The 23833-nt window shown below is 44.0% G+C and overlaps 1 protein-coding gene across 1 annotated transcript in view; it reads right to left on the reverse strand.

Moving 5' to 3' along the window:
* tmx3b (thioredoxin related transmembrane protein 3b) overlaps window positions 1-23833 on the reverse strand; it is a 76468-nt gene that overhangs the window by 18403 nt on the left and 34232 nt on the right. The window contains exons 10-13 of the mRNA XM_083653700.1: window positions 21279-21377; window positions 18041-18098; window positions 17764-17817; window positions 6718-6774 (exon numbers count right to left, since the gene is read on the reverse strand). Of these exons, the coding sequence (XP_083509826.1) occupies window positions 6718-6774; window positions 17764-17817; window positions 18041-18098; window positions 21279-21377 (268 nt within the window). The remainder of the gene's footprint in view (window positions 1-6717; window positions 6775-17763; window positions 17818-18040; window positions 18099-21278; window positions 21378-23833) is intronic.

Genomic DNA, 23833 nt, shown 5'->3' on the forward strand with positions numbered 1-23833 from the left:
AGACTAGCGGGGATTTGCCATCCATACCGCGGGGGTCATATAGCGTACACCAGGGGGAGGCGAGCGCGGGCCATGAGGAGCCGGCAGACTGCAGGCCATTACATTGATTAGTTCCTCCGCTCGGCTTGAAGGTGTTCTAATCAGTCAAGTCACCCGCTGTACTGTTTGGTTGGAATGCAGCACACTGCTGACTTAGAATAGACACAAACAGTATCCCAGTCATTTCTTTTGGTCCTTCCGAAAATGTCTGCCATGTAATACTGACTAGGGATGTTCATCTTGAAAATTTTTCCATAATCGATAATCGGTGAAAATTAACGATCAATTATCGATCATATTAATACTTTTTTTTTTTTTTTTTTTTACAAAATGAATGCCTATGGCAGAAAATACGAAAGACAACGTGTTCTCCTCAATGAACTCTTTATTTCAATGTGTCTCCTCTCCAACACTCTGCTGTCCCCGGCGCATGCCGGTGTGAATTCCCCATGTTTAAAACAGTTTTGTTGGCACAAAGGCCCGTGCCCAGCCAGAAAACTAGAGACTATATGAAGCTCCACCTCACGTTAGTCGGCTGTGCAATGGAGTGGGGCGAGGAGGAACGAATTCCACCCAAACCTAGTCCGCAATTTTTTTTTTTTTTTTTTTTTAATAATAACAAAATCGATCCAAATTCCACAGGATCGATTCCAATCCTTAACGATCAATTATCGATTTTCGACAATTGATGAACATCCCTAATACTGACACTGTTGTCACAGAAATAATGAGAATTGTTTCATGTGAACCGTGCACGAGAGATGCTGATTGTAACTGGTCAGCTTCTATCAGAGTCTAGTGGACAGACAGCAGCACATTAGCTATCAAAGCTTCTAATATACCAGTCAATAGACCATTGATTTGTATGCTAATGCCCCTGCTATTCATTCAGGCTCTGTCATACAGGTGTTGGCCTCGCTCGCAGGCCTGTCAGTCATCTCGCATCTCTTCCTCTAGGTTTTTCTACACACCACAATGTAGTGTTGGAGTCGAGACCACCTAACCCGAGACAAGACCAAGGCAGACCGAGGGGGGCGAGACCGTCACCGAGACAAGACCAAGACCAGACAAATGCGAGACCATTTTCAAGACCAGACACGACGTAACCATTTAACCTTTACACCATTGCTCTGCTAACAACGAAATAAATCATTATTTAGGAATTATAGTAAATTAGAACACGGCTCTCTTGAATACTCGATTCTGATTGGTCAATCAACAAGATTCACCGGTCATTATTTCTCGACAACCGACCGCTGCTCTGCCACACCTGGATTAATCAGTTGATAAGAGCATTTTTGTCAGCAAGACACTACTAATTAGGCCAACCAGTTGCAGCTGTGGTGTCTTGTGTGCCAATTACGAATGAAACCACTTTGTCGTTGAAAACGCTATTAAAAAATATTTTTGTCAGATTATTGAATGATTTAGTTGTAGGCCGTGTTCTAAGCGGGATAATGTATATTGAGGCGGTGATTACTGGGAAATAATGACCTTCAGGTGAACGATTAAGCCCTCCGCTGGCGCGTCGGGCTCAATCCACCTGTCGGTCATTATTTCCCCCGTAATCACCGCCTCAATATACATTATCCCTTACATATAAATGGCTGTACTGTATATACTCAGCGACAGAATGCAATCTTTTGATCTGAAACACTTTAATTCCATATAACTGACCTTCAGAAAGGCTCGACACAGTGAACATGATGAAGCATAAAAACACCTTCCTGCTGCTAAATTATGATGGACGACATCTGTCGAGCCACCTTGTTGACCTGTGTTGTCTTCCTTTGGCCGTGAACGTGAGGGGCGGGGCTACAGCGTTAGAAGCTTTCAACCCGCAACGTTATTGGTTGCGATTGAAGTTGGGAATTTTACACCCAATCACTGTAAAAAAAAATATATTCCCAGGCAAGTAATGATGTCACTGCAGTTGTGGTCTCGGCTGGTCTTGAAATAAAATCCAGAGTCCGGCTCGCCCCGAGACGGAGACGAGGCGGAGACCGAGCCCGAGACAGAGACCATCAAAATGTGGTCTTGAGACCGGTCTCGAGTACTCCGACACTACCACAATGCATTGGGCGTAAGGGCCCGCAACATTGCTACAGATACTGTAATCCCACGTTTAAACAGAGACAGCCTGGGTGTTGGAGTGGCGCTGCTTACGGGGTGTGTGTGTGTGTGTATGTGTGTGTGTGTGTGTGTGTGTGTGTGTGTGTGTGTACTCAGGAGTCTGTGTCTATGTGCCTCTGGGGAGAGCGCGGGGCGGGGAGCCTCACGAGCAGACAGAGCGCTGCCAGAGCACGGTAATCTCTGTGATGATGAGGGAGGGAGGAAGGTATAAAAAGCCATCAGATGTATTTGCGCGGCCGTCCTGAGGCAGAGGATTAGTGGACTTTGACAGGCCAGGATTTCATTCCTCAAAGGAGGGCAATTCATCTAGCGCTGCGGCGGACACATTTAGTCCCGCAAAACTCGGCGAAATACATATCGTATGTGCTCATGTAAGAGTAGAAATACATATCGTATGTGCTCATGTAAGAGTAGAAATACATATCGTATGTGCTCATGTAAGAGTAGAAATACATATCGTATGTGCTCATGTAAGAGTAGAAATACATATCGTATGTGCTCATGTAAGAGTAGAAATACATATCGTATGTGCTCATGTAAGAGTAGAAATACATATCGTATGTGCTCATGTAAGAGTAGAAATACATATCGTATGTGCTCATGTAAGAGTAGAAATACATATCGTATGTGCTCATGTAAGAGTAGAAATACATATCGTATGTGCTCATGTAAGAGTAGAAATACATATCGTATGTGCTCATGTAAGAGTAGAAATACATATCGTATGTGCTCATGTAAGAGTAGAAATACATATCGTATGTGCTCATGTAAGAGTAGAAATACATATCGTATGTGCTCATGTAAGAGTAGCAATACATATCGTATGTGCTCATGTAAGAGTAGCAATACATATCGTATGTGCTCATGTAAGAGTAGCAATACATATCGTATGTGCTCATGTAAGAGTAGAAATACATATCGTATGTGCTCATGTAAGAGTAGAAATACATATCGTATGTGCTCATGTAAGAGTATAAATACATATCGTATGTGCTCATGTAAGAGTATAAATACATATCGTATGTGCTCATGTAAGAGTAGCAAGGCTTTCTCATTTCAGCAGAAATCGGTTGAACGTAGTCATATTTCCGACACGACATCTACTGTAATCGCAGACACACTTTTAATTGCACAGAGCTTAGGAGAGCATGCCTATAATATGCCTCATACAAACAATAAACGTACTGAAATGAATACAATATCCCATAATATCCACACAAAATTGTACACAGACACACAATGAGATGGTGTAATGTTGGTGGACAGAAGCCATTCTCACACACACCACACATTCAGACACCCACTGCTACTGTACGGTCCTCACACACTACACGTTCAGACACCCACTGCGATGGTCCTGGCTGGCCTGTAACGCCAGCGGGGGGCAGTCTAATTAAAAGTGTGGGATGTCAGCGGCAGGGCCTCTCCGAGCATGACACCCCACAGCCTGCCCCCAGCCTGGGCCAGCAGGGCTTACTGCATCATTAGCACTGCTCTCCGACAAGCTATTAAAGCACTGCGCCAGAATCACTTTAATCCATGCGCCGCCTTAATATATATATATATATATATATATATATATATATATATATATATACAGTATATATATATTAGGGCTGTGGCGATTCACTTATCTCCCGATTCGATACTATCACGATTCTTGGGTGCCGATTCGATTTATATTGCGATTCTTAAGTATTGCGATTCTACGATTATTGCGATTCGATATTACGATTTATTGCGATTTTTGTTTATTTTTTTCTTTTATTTTTTCAGTTTGTTTGCTTTTTTACACTAGATTAGAACATGGGAAAAGTTGAATCATACACTAGAGACTGTATATTATATATCATGAGTAGGGCTGGGCGATATAGTTAAAAACAGGGGCGGACTGGGATCATAATTCAGGCCGGGCATTAGATACCAAGCAGGCCAGGCCGATATGGGCCAACGCGCGTGAAATTTGGGCCGTTTGAAGCCAGATTTGGGCCGTTTGAAGTCCAATTTTACAATGAGATGCACCCACTTTAACCCTGAAGTGTAATTATTACTTCAGACTAACTAATAAAGTAATAAAACCACTAGTAAACCAGTAGGCGGCGCCTGGCCTGCTGTTCAGTGAGTGGCCTGACTGCAAGCCCCAATTTTTTTTTTTTTTTTTTTTTTTTTTTTTTTTTTAATTTGCGATTATCGATTCTGGAATAAAAGATCGATCCAAAAAATCGTGACATTAAAAATCGCGATACTTAGGTGAATCGATTTTTTCCCCCACCCCTAATATATATATATACCGTATACACATACAAGGATGATGTGCAAGAGCTTGTGTGTGTCTGTGTGGTTTTTGTTTGTGTTATGTACGTGGCCGAAGTTGCCAAGAGCGCTAAACTGTGAAATTGACGGCTCCGTGAGAGAGCATCTTTAAAGACGGGCTGAACCCAAAAATGTTTTTTTTCACATACCTGGGTATTCAGTGCACCTATTTAATAATGTATGCAAAGAAAATCAAAAAAAATCTAATTTCTTTTCAGGAATATTGTATTTACCGCAGCTCTTTACCATGGCTAGTCGACGCACCAAGCAAGCAGGCAGCACTCTTGCCTCGGCGTGTCTGCACGGAAGCAGCCAGCTGCCCGGTTCTCTCCGGATCCCACTTGCATAGCGCCAGAACACGCTCGATTTGGGGGCGGAACACGCCAGGATTGGCCAACGCCAACACCAGTCCCCAGAACTGTCAAATCAAATCATCGACACGCTATGGCCCGCCTCTCAACCCTCTTTCATCCAGGTCCAGATTTTAGCCTGCTACATTAGGGTGGGCTGGTAGGGGGCAACTTTGGCGGTAGGTTGCCAGAGGTTGTGGGTTCAGGGATGGGGATTAAGTTGCATTATATTCTAATTTATAAATAACAATTTGAAGCAGGGTGTGGAAGCCATTTCCAGAGTTAAGTGTAATGGGTACACCAAATTGTTCCAGTAGGAGTCAGCCACCTGCTTGTGAGACAGGTTGACAGATATGGGAAGATGTCATTATAATGTTGATGTTTACTATGGGGGACCAACAACTTATTTTATTTACCTTATAGCACTGACAGATCATTTTATAATTTCACTAGTTTCAAATATTTGGGTTTTCAGGATGATACAACTTGTCGCAGAACATCTATTTTGGTTTATTTGGTAAAAGTGGAACTGTATTCCTTCTGGTTTTCTTCATTCTTCATGATTTTGTGGAAAGCATTCACTATAGACAGTCAGTTGGAACAGTTGACAGTTGAGACAAGTACTTTGGTGTGTGAGAATGCACTACACGATTCTCGCCACAAGGTGGTACCTGTGAGCAAGTGGCGACTGTTGTAAACGGGATAGAAGAAGTAGTCTTGAATAAAGTAGCAGTCTGTAGCTAACACAGCAGTTGTCAAGCAGCAGAGAACGTGCAGCCAGACAGAGAAAAGTCCAGAAATCTGCCTGAAATCTCTGGCTGCAACATACTGAATTTTTCCACTGGTTGGCGGTGAAAAGAAACATATTGTAGGCGGAGTTCCCAGCATGCTCTGGGGTAGATGTGTTTATTAATGTGCTTTGGGAGGTTAGTTAAAGGACTTCCTGTTCTATATGCGTGATGTTAGTTATCTGCAATGTTATGTGTCGACTAATAGTGCTGTTCTGTATGTTAATTACATTGCTTCACAACGTTGAAATGTTAGCACCATGGGTGAGTCGGGTGTGCAGTTCAGTGACCCCCTCTCAGATGCTGTGTGTGGTTGAGTGTGTTCTAATGCAATACACTGTATTTCCTGTAGTCTTGGGGCGCAGGATCTACTAATAAAACGGAGATCATCTCTCTCTGCGTGTGCTTGTTTCAATATTTTCCTAACTTCTGATTGGGTGGGCAAGACTCATGTCTGAGTGGGCATTGCCCACCCCTGCCTATAGCTGAAATCGGCCTCGCTTTCATCTCAGGCAATATCTGTTTTCAGTCTGATAGGTCGCTGACCTTCTCTGAGACCCGGTTCACGTGGTCTTTAACAGCAAGAGCTATGGAAGTCAGTCAGCCCGGACATGGACTAGTAAAAAGGAGGAGAAAGAAAAGGAAGGGGGCGTCCGGGTGCAGCCGTAGATTCCCCGCCTACCAACATGAGGGTCGTAGGTTCGAGCCCCCGTGTTACCCCTGGCTTGGTCGGGCACAACTGGCCGTGTCTGAAGTTGGGAAGCCTAAGATTGAGAGTATTATGTCCTGGCCGCTGCACTAGTGCCTATCTCTGGTTGGTCAGGGCACCTGTTTGGCGGGAATTGTGTGATCCTCCCAGGCACCTGCCAGTGAAACTCCTCACCGTCGGGTGAAAAGAAGCAGCTGGCAATTGCACATGTATCGGAGGAAACGTGCTAGTCTACAGCGCTCCCCAGATTGGCAGAGGGGGTGGAGCAACAACCAGGGCGAATTGGCCTAGTACAATTGGGGGGTGGGGGGTCAAAGAGAGAGAGAGAGAGAAAAGGAGGACGTGGGGGGGGGAAAGAGAAGTAGGCGGGACTTGAGGCACTCACCCCATGATCAGGCTGTTGATGTAGTCGTTCCCATCCATGTGGCCGAACTGGAAGTCTCTGCAGACACAACACAAAGCAATGAGTGAACTGGAAGTCTCTGCAGACACAACACAAAGCAATGAGTGAACTGGAAGTCTCTGCAGACACAACACAAAGCAATGAGTGAACTGGAAGTCTCTGCAGACACAACACAAAGCAATGAGTGAACTGGAAGTCTCTGCAGACACAACACAAAGCAATGAGTGAACTGGAAGTCTCTGCAGACACAACACAAAGCAATGAGTGAACTGGAAGTCTCTGCAGACACAACACAAAGCAATGAGTGAACTGGAAGTCTCTGCAGACACAACACAAAGCAATGAGTGAGAGAAACCAATGTGTCCAAATCAACATACGCTTCAATCAAATAAGTGGATGGAATGCATAAAACTGAAGTCAGTCTGGGACACAATCCTCGAATCCCTCCTTCCCCCCACAATTGGTGCAGAAATGTGAAATAACACCGAATGGAATCACACGCTTGGACTGCGCTCTCTGAAACGGAAATTGGGATCCCATTTGTTGTCTGTTAACTTGGAAAAGCCCCAAAGCGCCGTCCAATGCCGTCTCCTCCTCCTCCTCATCTTCTTTTTTCGCTGCAGAAAAAGTCTCGGGTGATTTATCTAAACGATAAGGCAGAGGAGGAATTCAATTTGTATCTCATTGTACTGCACTGTTTTGAGCAGCAGAGTGCATTGTGGGTAGACTTGGGAATTGGGGTTGCAGAAGTCCTGGGAAAGCGGTGACTTTCACTGAATGACTGATTATGGGGGCCTTTACATATATATTCATACTGAATCATTGCCGCATCTCACACGTTAGTCCCCTGGGTGCTAAACAATAGAGCCTGCGCTCATATCAATGACATTTTTATGAAGAGACGGAAACGTATAATAAATCCACTGGATGAAATAGAATATCCCTCTGTGTTAAGTGATAATCTGGTTGACAATATTGGGCCAGACTGGGAATAAAGCCCCTCAAAGAGTCGGCTTGTCATTGCTACAGTACTATGAAAGAGTGAGTTATGGGTCTGCCATTGCTGGAAAATGATCTACATACCCAATACTAATCTGTGTAGGGGGACTGTGGGAATATAGCGATCTGAGATTAAGGCAAGTGTGTGAAGGCATTGAACAGGATAGTGGTAACGATATTTCTTTTGCCCGTGACTGCTTTGCTCACTCAGCACCTTCAACATTTCTATGTATGTTTCCCACCATATCCCTCTTCCCTTTCCGCATCACAAACATATCATTATTGGTGGGCATCCGGGTAGTGCAGCGGTCCATTCCCTGCCTACCAGCACGAGGGTCACAGGTTCGAGCCCCCGTGTTGCCACCGGCTTGGTCGGGGGTCCATACAGGCACAATTGGCCGTGTCTGCGGGCGGGAAGCCGGATTAGGGGTATGATAGTCTTGTCCTCCGGGTCGCTACACTAGTGCCTCTTCTAGTCTTTTACTCCTCGCTGTCAGGTGAAAAGCAGCATCTGGCGACTGCACATGTATGGGAGGAAGCATGTGCTAGTCTACAGCTCTCCGCAGATCGGCAGAAGGGGTGGAGCAATGACCAGGACAGCAGGGGGAATTGGGGAAAGTACAATTGGGGAGAAAACGGGGGGGGGGAAATCGAGAAGGGCGTGACCGTAATTACAGCCGCCGCTTAGGTGTGTCAGAACGCCGCGGGCATCTCTGATATCAAGTCGGGATCTCGGAGTCTCGAGAGACTGACATCAAAAACGGGCCTAGGTAGCAGGGCAGATAGTAGTCTAATTGATGATAGGGATCTGTGTAATTCAATCAGGCCTAATGGGGCTGCCTGGAGAGGGAGAAACACTTTGATCACGGCGATTTCAGATACACCTCTTCACTGAACAGCGGCGCCCGGTCTGATGAATGAACTAGGCATAGTACAGAACTTGTGCACAACATAATGATCCTCACGTCTTTGCACTTGTCCTCCATGCATAGGGAGGTCAGAGGCCAGGCTGGAGCTTGTGGGGATGCATCTGCCACTCCAGCAGGGCCGCTTGCAAGCACAGGGGATTGAACCCGCGGCCCTCCGGTTAAAAAGATCATTCTACCTACTCATTAGGTCATCCTGTTGCACACATAAGGTCGGCAACACCTTTTTTGCTTAACCCATTGATACCTGATGCAGCATTTGTGTGTATCCCTTTAAGACCGCGAACCGCGTGATGCGGTTCGCGGTCTTAAAGGGATACACACACAAATGAGGGATATACACGCAAATGCTGCATCAGGTATCAATGGGTTAAGGAAACTTGCTAAATTCCAGATTGAGAAGAGTCTAATGACACTGTTGTATAGTGCTTTTATTGAGTCTGTTATTCCATTTGATTATTTGCTGGTATGGCAACCTTTGTATCAAAGAGAAGAATTCCCTTGAAAACATTGTGAAAGAGGCATGCAAAATAGCCAGAGTACAGTTCAGCAGTTTGAATCACATATTCAACAAGCAGGTGCTTAAAAAAAGCTCTGTCCATCCTCTTAGATCAGAGTACAAGCTGTTACCATCTGGCCTACATTTAAGTGTTCCTATGACCACAAAAAACAGGTACAAAAACCCCTTGGTCCCTGTCTCCATTCGAGCCTTGAATGGTCGGCAGGAGGAGGTAACTGCTGCCTTTGTTGGTTAATTAGCCGACTGTTGGTGATTAGCCCCTCCACCTGGTTGATGGTGATGATGAAGTCTGTGATCATTATTCATATACATTTTAATCAATAAAAGGAGCAACACTGTCTTTTATTTACTTATTTATTTATAGAACCCTGATTGGGAAGCTTCCTTCATACCTGCCCTCGCTCATCAGTCTGAGCGACACTTATTATCAAACGCGTTCTCAATCACACATCAGACTGTTTAGCCGTTTTCACACATGCGCTTTTTACCGTTAAATGACCGGAAAGTGGTCTAATGCCTTGGAGTGTGAAAGTTGTTTTCCGGTATAAGCGCGACCCCGTCATCGTGGACTTTTCACCAGTTTCGAGCCAGTCAGAAGAGCGGTATGCCGCGATAAGGGACACAAGTGTGAAACGGGTCCAGTCATTTGCCGGTCCTTCTCTCATGGGCGAGGTGTACACACGTTGCTTAACGTTCACTTCCAGCGTGCATCATCTAATCATTCGCGCACATCAAAGCAAACTACTTCCACATTTCACTTCGTGCATTTGCTTTCTCTACATACATACAAGCGTTGGGCGGCTTGCAAGCCGCTGCCATTCTCGCTGTGTCTGTCCTGTGTCGTGCTGCTGCGAAGTGCGGAGGACTGAAGGACTGGCCTCTCTCGAGCAGAGAGGGGAGGGGGGAAATCGGCTGTGTTTATTACGCTGGCTTGACGCTGCCTGGATACTACTCTGCACTGCAGCCCATGAGCGAATGTGAAGGATACAACATACTCTTAAGTCAAACGAGTGTGATTTATTGTGTGACAAGCGAACTTATTTCACCATCGGAGTTTTGCCGACCCCCAAAATAAGCCCCCCCCCCAACATACAGGCTATTTGACCACTATATTGACACATGCAGCGCTCAGGTCTGAAGAGAAATTCCGGGAAATGGCCGATATTGATTTACAGGTAATTTTCCTGTAAGCATGTGTGAAAACGGCTTTTGTTCCACGTGTGAGGACTGAACTAGGAAGGACTGCCTTTTCCTCTTACACCCCTGACAAATAGAACACGCTCCAGAACACTTTAAAACTGGACCAATTAGTCTCCTTAGAATCTTTTAGACTCCTCGAGGGTACCCTGCACAATGAATGCTCTTGTTTTGATTGATGTACTTTTACCTCCTATCCTGTTTGTTTTACCTGTTGTCTGTAAACATGCAACTCTTGTAATTGTTCTTATTGTAACAGGGCTGACTTGAAAATGAGAGCGTGCTCTCAAGGGCCTCCCCTGTATAAATAAAGGTTAAATAAAATAAAAAATAAAAATATCGAGGTACAGTATTATCATATTTGTAGCAGTATGAAATACCAATGTCTTGAGACGGGGTTACAGTACATTACTTGTCTAATTTTTCTGGTACATTGTATGTTTTTATGTTTTTGCTCTGTGGTTTGTATGCTTGCTGCAGCACAAATCACCCTCTTGGGACAAATAAATAATACAAATATAGCCGCAAGCGGCGATGCGGGGTCCAAGCTTCCGGTGACTTGGGGGGTATATGTCAGATAGTAGTAGTAATAGTGTTGGTAGTAGAGGGAGTGGTAGCAGTAGTAGCAGCAGAAGTACTAAGAATAGTAAATGGTAAATGGACTGCATTTATATAGCGCTTTTATCCAAAGCGCTTTACAATGTGCCTACATTCACCCATTCACACACCGAAGGCGGCCAGCTGCCACGCAGGGTGCTGGCACAGCCATCGGGAGCAATTTGGGGTTCAGTGTCTTGCCCAAGGACACTTCGACGTGCGGACTGGAGGAGCCGGGGAACGAACCACCAACCTTCTAATTAGTGGACAACCCGCTCTACCGCCTGAGCCACAGCCGCCACTAGTAGCCAATAGTAGTAGTAGTAGTAGCAGCAGCAGCAGTAGTAGTGGTGGTTGGCTGTTATAGCGCCACCATCTGGTGGATTGGTGTAATTTTTTCCTCTGAGTAGTGGGTGATGTCTTGAAACTTGAAGTAGTACTTGGATAGAAAGCAGTTTTTGTGTACAATATCCCTTTAAGTATCTGGACAGAAAGTGGTATTTGGGTAGAACATACTGTCAATACGACAAGTACTTCTCTGGCTCTGCAGATACATATAATATGGTCTACAAAGTTAAATACAACAGTCTGGATAGCTCACTTGGTAAAGCTCATGACTTATGCTAACTAAAGACTATTGTGGCTCAAAGTTCAAACCCCATGTGGGATGAACAATTTTCAACTTCAGACAGTTAAGTCAGTAATAGTAATTAAAACCCCACATGTTGCCTCCTTATTTTGCGGTGTTTCATGAACTTTTTCAATATCTTGGAAATGTTAGCTGGAGATTGCGTGGCTGTGTTCAAGAACGTGTTTTGCAACAGGAGAGGTTAGTTCTTGTCTCATGATGGAGCTTTTGTGTTCTGAAATCAGAATTTTCAGTTGTCATTGAGTCTTTCCCACACACACATCAAACCATAGGGCATAGTGGCGTCCACTACAGAACGTTGATGGTTTTATCCCTAAAATTGCTTTTGATGACTATAGCCAGCACCCTGCATTGCAGCTTGTCATGCAGTCCATTTACCATTAAGGACATGTCTGTATTACACACATAATCCACCACTTTACATTAAAAGTCTGCCCTGAATGGAGGTGTTTGAACTAATTGGTGTGGGTTGTGCTGTTACAATGGAACTAAAGTAAAGGTAAAGTCCCACTGATTGTCACACAATGTGTGAAATTTGTTCTCCGCATTTGACCCATCCCCTGGGAGAGCGGTGAGCGGCAGCGTGCACCGCGCTCGGGAATCATATGGTGATCTAACCCCCCAATTCCAACCCTTTGATGCTGAGTGCCAAGCAGGGAGGCAAATAGGTCTCATTTTTATAGTCTTTGCTATGACTCGGCCGGGGATCGAACTCACGACCTCCCAGTCTCAGGGCAGACATTCAGACCACAAGGCCACTGAGCTGGACACATGAGTGACAAGGATAATTCAGATTTAATTCTCTTTTTGGACCTTTCACATCTGAAGACACAATAATGTATTGGAATGTTTTTCCTTTCATATATCTGAAAGAAGGCTCCCAGCAAACACAATTACATCATGATGATGTTCTGATATCATCTTTCAGTGACGTCCAGGACTAGGCCAAATCACAGCCGATTTGGGGATCATTTAGACATCTACACAGGAATGTCAAGAGGACGTCGAAATATGACGTTACCATAAATAGGCATATTCAGTTATTCTGCTATGTACACAGTGTGTATTCAGCAGTGTTATACATAATTATATTCAGATTAACCTTTATTCTACATTTTCAAAAAATAAAACAGTTACCTGGCTGGTTTGAACCCAGGACCTCCAGCTTTGGTGTCTGCTACTTTACCCCTACACCATCCTTCCACAGCAATGACAAGGCACGGATATAACCTTATTATGGCATAAACTTGTTTTTATTCAAACGTGGGTGTCAAGTCTTTGTGGATCGGGCATTACTGTGTGACATCTAAACCAACTATGTATTATGCTACAGCAGATGCAGAACCCCAAAACACATTAACCCCACCCAAAATGCTACATTCCAACTTCCAGTAGTAGTAGTAGTAGTAGTAGTAGTGGTAGTAGTAGTAGTAGTAATAGTAGCAGAAGTAGTAATAGTAGTAGTAGTAGTGTTGGTAGTAGTGGGAGTGGTAGCAGTAGTAGCAGCAGTAGTTGTAATTGACCGGTTAATGAGTTGTGGGCAATTTAGTGTTGGCGTGTGTTTCATTAAAAGTTTCGAGATTTAGCATTCCAAAACGGTTTCACGTATCCAAAATCCTTTACTAACCTTAGGTCGGGGTAGTCCATAGATGGCCCAGAAAAAGTTTTGTGTGATTTGGCCAAACGGTCTAGGAGGAGCTCGCAAAAGTAGGTTTTTGATCAAATTCAAAATGGCGGAAAATCTACCACGCAGAAATGGGCGTGGCCTAGTGGGTTAGATACATGATGCTCCAGGGAAACCAGTAGATGTGGAATTTTGATTCTACAGCTCGCAGTTCAGAAGTTATGGACCGACAAACGTGAAATTGGCTGTTATAGCGCCACCATCTGGTGGATTGGTGTAATTTTTTTACTCTGAGTAGTGGGTGATGTCGTGAACCTGTGTGGAAAGTTTGGGTGATGGGGGGCGTATGGTTTCTGAGATCCACACACTTTTAGGGCAGGAAAAGAACAAAAGTAAATACACAAAAGTTTAAACATTTATCATTTCAAGACGGTTTCACGTATCCAAAATCCTTTAATAACTTTGAGTCAGGTAAGTCCAGAGATGCCACAGAAAAAGTTTAGGCTCATTCAGGCAAATGGCCTGGGAGGAGATAGCAAAAGTAGGTTTTAGATAAAATTCAAAATGGCGGAAAATCTAGGCACACGCAAATGGGCGTGGCCTATATGGATAGATGCGTATTGATCCAGGGAATACAGCCGAAGTGGAATTTTGATTCTACGCCTCACGGTTCAGAAGATATGGACCATAACGCGAAATGGTCTGTTATAGCGCCACCATCTGGCCGATATGGGTAATTTTTTGTTTCTGAGTAGTGAGGCACATTTACAATCTATGTGCCCAGTCTGGCTATGCTGAGCCTTACAGTTTCTGCTGTACATACAGTTTTACCGGAGAAGAAGAAAAAAAAAAAAAATCGGAACAGATACAATAGGGATCCACGCACTTCGTGCTTGGACCCCTAATAAGACAATAAATTTGAACTTGATACTTTGCTCTGTCTATGTTAAACGTAATTTTGGTGTACTCAATGTGCTGCTGAGGAGCGTACTGTATACCCGGATCATCGTGGATTTTAATCTAGTTTACAGCCTATGTTGAATCATGTCATCCATCCTCTGCTACTGTATATGGCTTGTGACCCCACTTTGATGTCACAAAACTCTAGTGACACCAGACATTCAAAAAAGGCAATTTTTTGCGAGAATGTATTTGTTAATAGTTTGTAATACTATGTTGCAGTTAAATGTCCATTTAGATCACATTTTGACTATTTCATGTACAGTATATTATTGCGGATGACAGTCGGTGGCAGCAAAGCCAGGACGAACAACCCAGATTAGTGCACAAACTGAGGAGTTTATTTTCCCAGTGCAGGATATGTACAGGTGAGCTAGTATTTAGTGCAGGATATGTACAGGTGAGCTAGTATTTAGTGCAGGATATGTACAGGTGAGCTAGTATTTAGTGCAGGATATGTACAGGTGAGCTAGTATTTAGTGCAGGATATGTACAGGTGAGCTAGTATTTAGTGCAGGATATGTTCAGGTGAGCTAGTATTTAGTGCAGGATATGTACAGGTGAGCTAGTATTTAGTGCAGGATATGTACAGGTGAGCTAGTATTTAGTGCAGGATATGTACAGGTGAGCTAGTATTTAGTGCAGGATATGTTCAGGTGAGCTAGTATTTAGTGCAGGATATGTACAGGTGAGCTAGTATTTAGTGCAGGATATGTACAGGTGAGCTAGTATTTAGTGCAGGATATGTACAGGTGAGCTAGTATTTAGTGCAGGATATGTACAGGTGAGCTAGTATTTAGTGCAGGATATGTACAGGTGAGCTAGTATTTAGTGCAGGATATGTACAGGTGAGCTAGTATTTACAAGGCTGCAAATTAATGCTGAACAAACAACAATGATGCAAATGAAACACTGAATAATGAAAAAAGAAAAAAGAAACAGAGCCAAGTAGGCTACAACTATGGGCTATATCTGCTTAACACAGACCCTACTAATAGGCCTACTATTAGTTGGGGGGGGGGGGGGGGGTAGCACACACTATGGCTCTATCCATGACAATGACTATGTATTTGCATAGTCTATGTACCGTAAATTCCGGACTATAAGACGCACCGGTCTATAAGCCGCGGGACCAAAATTGACTATTTTTTTCTTCTATAAGCCGCACCGGTCTATAAGCCGCGGGTGTTTTGATGTTTAATTACCATATGAAAGGGTTCGTGCACAGAGAGGAATGTCGGGAAAGAGATGGATGTTTGGGGAAGCTCCCATTTATTAACATTTCAACAAAACAAAACAAAAGTCAGGTCACTAATCCCCAGACAAAATCACACAACAATAGGCTATATGTGCAGCAAACCTGTAACCAGAGAAGTCAAGTCACTAATCCTCGTCTTCCTCTTCTTCCTGCGTACTGAAACCACCAAAGTCCTCATCTTCAGTGTCGGAAACGAACAGGTTCAGGGTGGCTTCGTCAACCACTCTCCTCTCTCCTTCATTGTCACTCAAAACCAACGAACTCCTCTTCGTCACTGTCGGCATCGAACAGCCTCTGAAGCCTCTGACGGCCCTCAGCGCCAGCTGTGGCGGCTTCATCCTCTTCATCCCGCAGCAGTCCAGCGTTTTGGAACCCGTTGGTGATTGTGGATGTTTTCACACTCCTATAATATTCCGCTTCTACTGCTCGTCTTGTTGTGAATATTCCTTGATCTTCCTTTGTGTGAATTCGCCGAAGTTTGTGATTTTCTCCTGGTAGTCGGGGGAGGGAGTTGGCCGAGTGGCCGTTTGCTTACCGTAATTACCATATGTAAGTGGTCACGCACAGAGGGGATTGTCGGGAAAGAGATGGCTGTTTGAGGAAGCTCCCATTTACCGTATTACCGTAACATTTCAACAAAACAACATAACACAACACCACCGTTGTTTATTTTTACAGTGCACACAGTGTCCGCGGTGTGGTGAAAAGAGGGCAAGAGAGGAAATTAAAACAGAAGTGGATTTATAGTTAGAAAGAGTGCTAAAGAAGAGAGAATTCCGTTTTTTATTTTTTTATTTTAGTTACTCACAGTACTATTGACCAGTCCAACTCAAAAGATATTCGGCAGTTTCACTTTGAGCTCTTGTTCCGCCGCTGTCCATCAATGGTTATGACGAGTCTCGCTGGGTACAGTACGCCAAAGCGATATCCATTGACTCGATGATGCTGTTGTATGTTGCGCGTTTCTGTTGCACCAACGCGGACGGTGAGGGGCTTCTTCCCCGCAGCCTGGAGGATGAGTTGACGGTCGGGCCAGCGGAGTAGGCAGATGAAGATGGCCCTCGGTGGCAGGCCGGGGTCTGGACGTGGCCGAGGCGCCCGGTGTGCCCTGTCCACCTCTGGTGGTTTCTCGCCTTCCTTCAGGTCCAGGATGTAACACAGGATTTTGCCACGAAAGCGTCCATGTCACCCATCTCAGCTCCCTCTTTTACATTGATCAGGCGAATGTTATTTCTTTTACTCCTACTGATTAAGTCATCAACCTGCGTGTGCAGGGTTTCGATTTTGCATTTTATCCATTTTCGGACTCACTGTGTTGTTTTTGTCCTCCAGTGCGCGGATGCGCTTTTCCGCATTATAAACTCTGTTCACGGTTGCCTTAGTTTCTTTAGTGAGTGAGTGGATGGACTTCTGCACGTTTTCAAACTTGTTTTCAAGCTGCTCAAAACCTCTGAGCGATGTCGGACTTAATCGATAGTGTTTCACGGAGTAAAAGTTTAGCCCAAGCCGTGTATCTCCAGCCTCCAGCAGGTGAGTCATTTCCTCATTCATGGCGTGATTGCTTCGTCTTTTTCTTTCTGCTTACCTGTGTTGTGTTATGTTATGTTATGTTATGTTGTTAAAAGAGGGCAAGAGAGGAAATTAAAACAGAAGTGGATTTATAGTTAGAAAGAGTGCTAAAAAAGAGAGATTTTTTTTTTTTTTTTTGAAAAAATCCATAGATAAGCCGCACCGTTATATAAGCCGCAGGGGCCAAAAAACGGGAAAAAAGCCGCGGCTTATAGTCCGGAATTTACGGTATATTGTGTATTTGAATTCCAGGCGATTCCTGGTATATGGTCTAGTAGCTTCAATACACTAATAGCAACAATAATCATTGTCAATGATTGTATATGTGCTACTACATTTTAAATTTGTTTTGTTTTTGTGCTTTGAGTCTGGAGAAAAATCAGTCCCTCTGCGGACCTGGTTGAACAAGACGGGACATAACCTGAGCAAGCCATCTGCTGTTGTTATTGTGCAATTGGAGTTCTACCCGGAAAAACAGACAATTATGCATTAATACAAGTTGAACAAACCGAGTTTTGATTGACAGCTGAAAAGAACACCTATATTTGGAAGCTGACATTTTGCATAATTACCTTTCTACTGAACCTCGATGAAAACAGACGTGCCCTGACAAAGGCATAAACTTGCTGGTGAGTAGACAGGCAGCCGTTCCCTAGTGAGTGCACCGTCCTAGAATAAATGTATAAATTGGATATTCATCTTTGACCTCCTCGCATATCCGTGCCTTACCTGTTAAAATGTTCTCTGTATTCCTTCGCCACCCTCTGAATCAGGCTCTTTAATCTAAAAGCAAATGAGAAGAGAGGGAAATACCACACCAGTTGGAGGCCAACCTTTTTTTTATCCTATGCCTGCAATTTGTGGGAAGATCCAAACAATCACATCCAAGTCTTATCTTTATTTGAAAGCCAAGCACTTAAATGCCACTGTGGCAGTTACCATGGGAGTGTATGGAAGTAATTTATATAGGAGCCAATGCGCTTCAACATTACGGTTTTCATTGTACCTGCCACTCTCCTCTGTTGGGTCCTTCTCATCAATGATTGCGAGCGCCACCAATTTGCCTGTGGTGGTGGCAGACAGGGATTACAAATCACAATCACACACACAGGAAAAAAAGCAGAAGAGAAGACAATGGTAGGGAGACACTGCCAAAGAAAAGGCACCAACAACTAGCATTAGCCTAGCTAGAAAAAAGTGGTCACTCACTGGTAGAAGGGCTATTCTGGTACCATTCCAAACCCAAAGCCATAACATGACAAATGGGTCTATATAAAAACAACTGTTACACAACTTAAAAGGAATAACTATGTTATTCAGACATGTGGTTTGAGGCTACAGATCCCCATTGTTGTTGTGATGAGAGTGCTAGCCTGCCCCCCGGTGGCCACGGATAGATCAAGGGGTTCTGCAGGAATGGTTATGGTTACAACATGTAAGATACTGTATTGCTTGGTATCATTACAGTTACAGTTAGAATTTTAAATACAAACACAGCTGCTGGTAGTAGTGTGGGGGAGGGGCTCAACACATCATTGCAATGTTATAGATATAAGATAAGGGTCACAGGGTTCAAGAGCTGGGAATACTTGGAAATACTAAGAATGGGGCTAGGAATACTTAAGAGAGCAATTGGCACTCGCAAATTCAATAGACATGGACATCCATCCAATAATCTATATAGACCAAATGTCATGAAAATAGTTTAAGCAAATACAGAGAGTGGACATGCCCAATTCCAAAGTCACTGGCTGATCATGTTCTTATCTAATTGACCTTGTTTATTAGCCATTTGTGTATCTTGCTCCACTAATGCTATGCTGCATGTTTGAAAGTGATTGGCCAAAAATTGAGAAAGGCTTCTTGGGGGGTGGGGGGGGGATAATGGTGCATGGGAGGGGGGGGGGGGGGGGGGGGGGGTAATGGTGCATGGAGCATGGTTAATTGGACATGGACACAGCTTTTGTGTGAATCTGACATACAATGTGTGAGATAATGGCTTTTAAAATTTGACACATGACTACAGTGCTCCTTTAGACACACAAATGCCAAGTTTCATACTGATTTCACAAATGCACAAGGATCTACGAGTTATATTATGCCATTTTATTATTATTAAGTCATAGACAAAGACATCTTTTTTTGCTCACAAACAAACTTTATATTTTGACTAGCACACAGTCCTATTCACCTTATTCTTTTCCCATACATGCTGCATGACGTCATTTCGTAATCGTCTTTCCGGTTTTAAACACGGAAGTAGAGTACGCCTACCGCAGTCATTTAGACTTGCCAAAAAGCTGTTTTCAAGCTAAAAAAAACCTAAACTGTTTTAAAGTTTGAATATTTGTCGGGTGAGAACGTAACATATATGTGACCAGTTTATCAGAATAACGCCTATTGGAAATCTTTAATGAGCAGCGAGGACCGGGAGCGCTGACTGTGCTGACACCGGTCGGACTAGCTATCTGTCAAACCCTACTGTAGTTAGGCTACTGGAAGTGAGAAAACACTGTCGACGTGCTTTTGTAACTAACGTTAAATGCCGACCGGGTACAGCCATCGGCTCCTCGCAGCAGTAACGTTATGAACATGTAACTGAAGTTGGCCGCAGTGTAGCTTAATTCTGAATGTTGCGGAAGAACAAATACGTTGCGTCGAACGCGGAAGAGAGAAAAAGTGGGCGTGGTGAATAAGGTGAATATTGTACCAAAAGTTCATGAAATGTCATCATCCAAATTACAGGATGCAAATCTTTAAATTTTAGCGCCCCCTATAGGATGATTTTACAATGTCAAATCAGACAGTTTTGTGTTTGGCCATGACCTACCTCAACTTCATTGGTTTATAGTTACATGGTGTTTATCCAATTGAGACATTATATAGACCATTTGTGTATCTGGGACCACTAATGTTATGCTGCCAGTTTGGTGCAGTAAGTCAAGAACTGAAAAAGCCTTTAGCGATGAAACAGTTTTTCAAAAAAGCCAAAATGGCAGAAATCTATATAGTATCGTGACAGTGACATTTACAATACTAGGCATCTTGCTGACCGCTGTGCGGGCTCACTTGCTCTAATGAGATCACTGATGATGTCACAACTTCGCATTTTATGACATCACTGATGACATCAGTGATTTATGACATCATCAGTGATGTCACTATGACATCATCAGTGGGACAAAAATTGAAACAAACATTGCCCACATTGCCAAATTTATAGATAATATACATACTAGACATCTCGCGCGCTCGATTCGCTGGCCCTGCAGCTCATGTTGGCAGCTCGGCCGCTGCACTAGGCATCTTGTACGCACCATTCCTAGGCTCGCGCTGCAGCTTGCATACGCAGCTTCGCTGTTGCATAGCCTCGCCTGCCCTATTGCCGCACGTGCAATGTCTTCCTCTCTCTCCCTCAGTCTATCTCTCCCTCTCTCTCCCTCACTTCTGTCTCTCTCCCTCAGTCGCTCTAGTCTCCCTCTTTCTCTCCCTCAGTCTCTCTCCCCCATCTCTCTCCTCTCTTCCTCTCCCCCAGTCTCTCTCCCCTCTCCCTCTTGTGTGTGTGTGTGTCACACTGATGACATCAGTGATGTCACAATGCCTATGTATGACATCACTGATGACATCATCACTGATTACATATTGATGACATCAGTGATGTCATCAGTGACATCATCACTGAACTATAGCCTTGTGTGTGTGTGTGTGTGTGTGTGTGTGTGTGTGTGTGTGTGTGTGTGTGTGTGTGTGTGTGTGTGTGTGTGTGTGTGTGTGTGTGTGAGAGAGAGTTAATTTATGATATCACCGATGATGTCATCAGTGGGACAGACAGAGAAACCAAGTCCTAGCTTTATATACTGATGATGATGATGATTCTAGATTGGGTATGTGGAAGAAACTAATGTAATTTGTGTTTTTTTATTAGTAAGACAACATTCAAACTTTTTGAGGAGTTTGGTTGCCTAGACAATAGGTAATCAGCCTATAAAAAGCTGCACTAGAAAATACACGCAGTTTCACTCTTCTTAAAAAAAAAGTTATTACCGGTATAGGGTATGATAGGTAATCATTGCTCTGTCTATTACAGGCACTTTTGAAAATAGCGGTGCTCAAAACAATAAAAACTCAGGAAAAAGAACAGAAAATCAACAATGGGAGGAAAGGCAATTTGAGAAGAGAGAGCATATACCGTACTATAGATTTCACAGAGCCTGGGGCGATGACAACTTTTATGCATACTGCACCTGTTTCGCCGAGCTCATACAGCGTAAAGCCATCGATCTGAAGGTATCCTTGGAAGCGCTCCTTGTTCACCCAGGATGACAAGCTACCATCCTCGTACTCTGCAACAGAAAGACATTATCTTACAGGAGGAGAGGCACAAAACAGCCTCTCAGCATTCAGTTCACAACCTGTCTATATTAAAAGTCAAGCTAAATGGTGTATTGATGCCTGGATTGCAAGAAGAGCACAGTGTTTGCTATCCCACTCTAAGGAATACGGAGCGGTACACAAGCTGAGCATTCATGGACAGGTCACTTAAGGATGGAAGGCTGGGCAAAAAAGTTTTTTATTGGGGTGTAGCGGTCTATTCCCTTGCCTACTTTGGGGCAGAGACACCTTCAGTGTTTCCCATACATAAAGGAATTTGTGGCGGGCCGCCACAAAAGGATTTGGACCGCCACAAAAAGATGTTGACCAAAAAAAAAAAAAAAAAAAATCTTTTTATTTTACAGTGCACCTGAACGCAACATGCAAGATATCCGCTGAATAAGTGTCCAATAAATGTTCATGTCATTCTGGCCAATACTTCTGTTATAGCATTTCAGTCTGGAATATGGAATATCTTTCAATAATCTATGATTTAGCTGCTAAATTGTCAAATACCACCATCTGCTCGCTACCCAGGCACTTATATATGTACTTAACCTAACTAATTTAACCTAACTAACTAGTATCCGGTGTGCACAACACTGTCAGCCTAAACTCCGGCTGACACCCCAAAAACCTACAATCCGCTACAGAAAAATGTATATTGTTTGTTTATTAACTGGCCCCTCGCCTTCTATCATTTCACAAAAATGGCAAAGCAAGTTGAGTATCCCTGACCTATAGGGAGAAATTTAGTTTGTCATTGTAAACCCACAGCACAGTAATGATGACATGTTCTTCATAGATCTAGCCTTTTAATTTTGCTCTTAAGCTTTCTCAAAGTACACCAAATTCATGCATTTTACTTTAAAATGTTTAAAAAAATCTCGCGGGGGGGCATGCCCCCGCACCCCACTAGGGGGTCTGCGGTCCCCCACCACAAATACTCAAAATCCTGTGGGAAACACTGGCCTTCAACACAATGGACAGTGCATAGGGGTGGGCAGACTGGACAGTGCATAGGGGTGGGCAGACTGGACAGTGCATAGGGGTGGGGCAGACTGGACAGTGCATAGGAGTGGGCAGACTGGACAGTGCATAGGAGTGGGCAGACTGGGAATCAGTCTAGGTGTAAGCATGATGAATCAGTCTAGGTGTAAGCTGTAAGTATGATGGTTCCACAAATGGTTGTCAAGACATAAATGAAGGGGGGGAATTGTTAGTGTGACTCATCCACATTGAGCGTGTTGTGACAGATGGTTGCTATTTATGTAATATACAAAGCAGGCTTTCAAAACCATTAAAAATAGCCTGTCATTTTCCATTTCCTAGAAATGCAGTGCATTTCTGTCTGGGATGCTATCTGGTAGAATATCCCAACGCTCACCTGACCTCATTCCCAGAACCATTTTGCATTTGTGTGGCTTAAAAAAAACAGACACACACACAATGATTCTACACAAAAAATATTAATTTTCAGGAAAGAGTTTTGGCAGACCTTTCCAATTTTGCAGGGAATGCGTGATTCCCCAGATGCATCGGAAAGCCAATCGCACAATAAAATATCAGCATTGTTTCCTGAATGTTAAGGCAGTGGAGCACATGTTGTTTCTACGCCGACATCTGGAAGCAACACGTAAATGGAAGAGCGTTACAGTCGGTACAGAGAGCAGGTAGCGAGGCTGGCTGAACTCAACTCTTTTCTCTTGCCTGAGGGCGGGCTACAGGATGCTCATAATTGATGTCAGAGACCTTATTACGACATGTTAATAAGTTATCACGACCTTTCTGCTACCATTACAGAAATTACAAGAACACTGATGACTTTCACATAGATCTTAAGCTGCAGCTCCCAAAGCAGCTGGGAGGCTAGGCTACTGCAGAATACTTAACGTGACAGGGCTGGAACATGCTTTTAAAAGCCCAAGGTCACAGCATATCATAGCACGAGAGCTCAACTGACCTAAATGCAAAGTGAGCTACTGGCTCTCGCTTGTTGTTAAGGTTTGCTGAGTCAGTCAAATTGGTAGACATGCCAGACAGATGTGCTGGCTTTACAGACGGCAGGCAGCTGCCCGACGTTCTTCACTATCCCTCAGCAGCAGAGGAGGGAGAGTTGAAGGCCCCGTGCTGGGACAGCACAGCCTGACGGACCTCTCCACCGACTGAGCCTCCTTCACCTTCAAACAAATTAAGAGCTGCTCTCTTCCAGGGTGCCAGCCCTGCCGCAGCCTCTCCACGCTACCCTACAGCAGCCTGTCAGCCCAGAGTTCACACAGGGGGAGGGCAGGGAGGACGATGACGGGCAGGAGGGGGAATACAAGCAGGCAGTGGGCGGAGAGAGAACGATCCAATGTCACAGTTTGAGAGGCGGCTCGGGACACATTTCAAGGAGGAAGGTTAATGGCAGACAAGAGTTCCAAGACGA

This window comes from Poromitra crassiceps (assembly GCF_964638095.1).
Source record: "Poromitra crassiceps genome assembly, chromosome: 2".
Taxonomy (NCBI): domain Eukaryota; kingdom Metazoa; phylum Chordata; class Actinopteri; order Beryciformes; family Melamphaidae; genus Poromitra; species Poromitra crassiceps.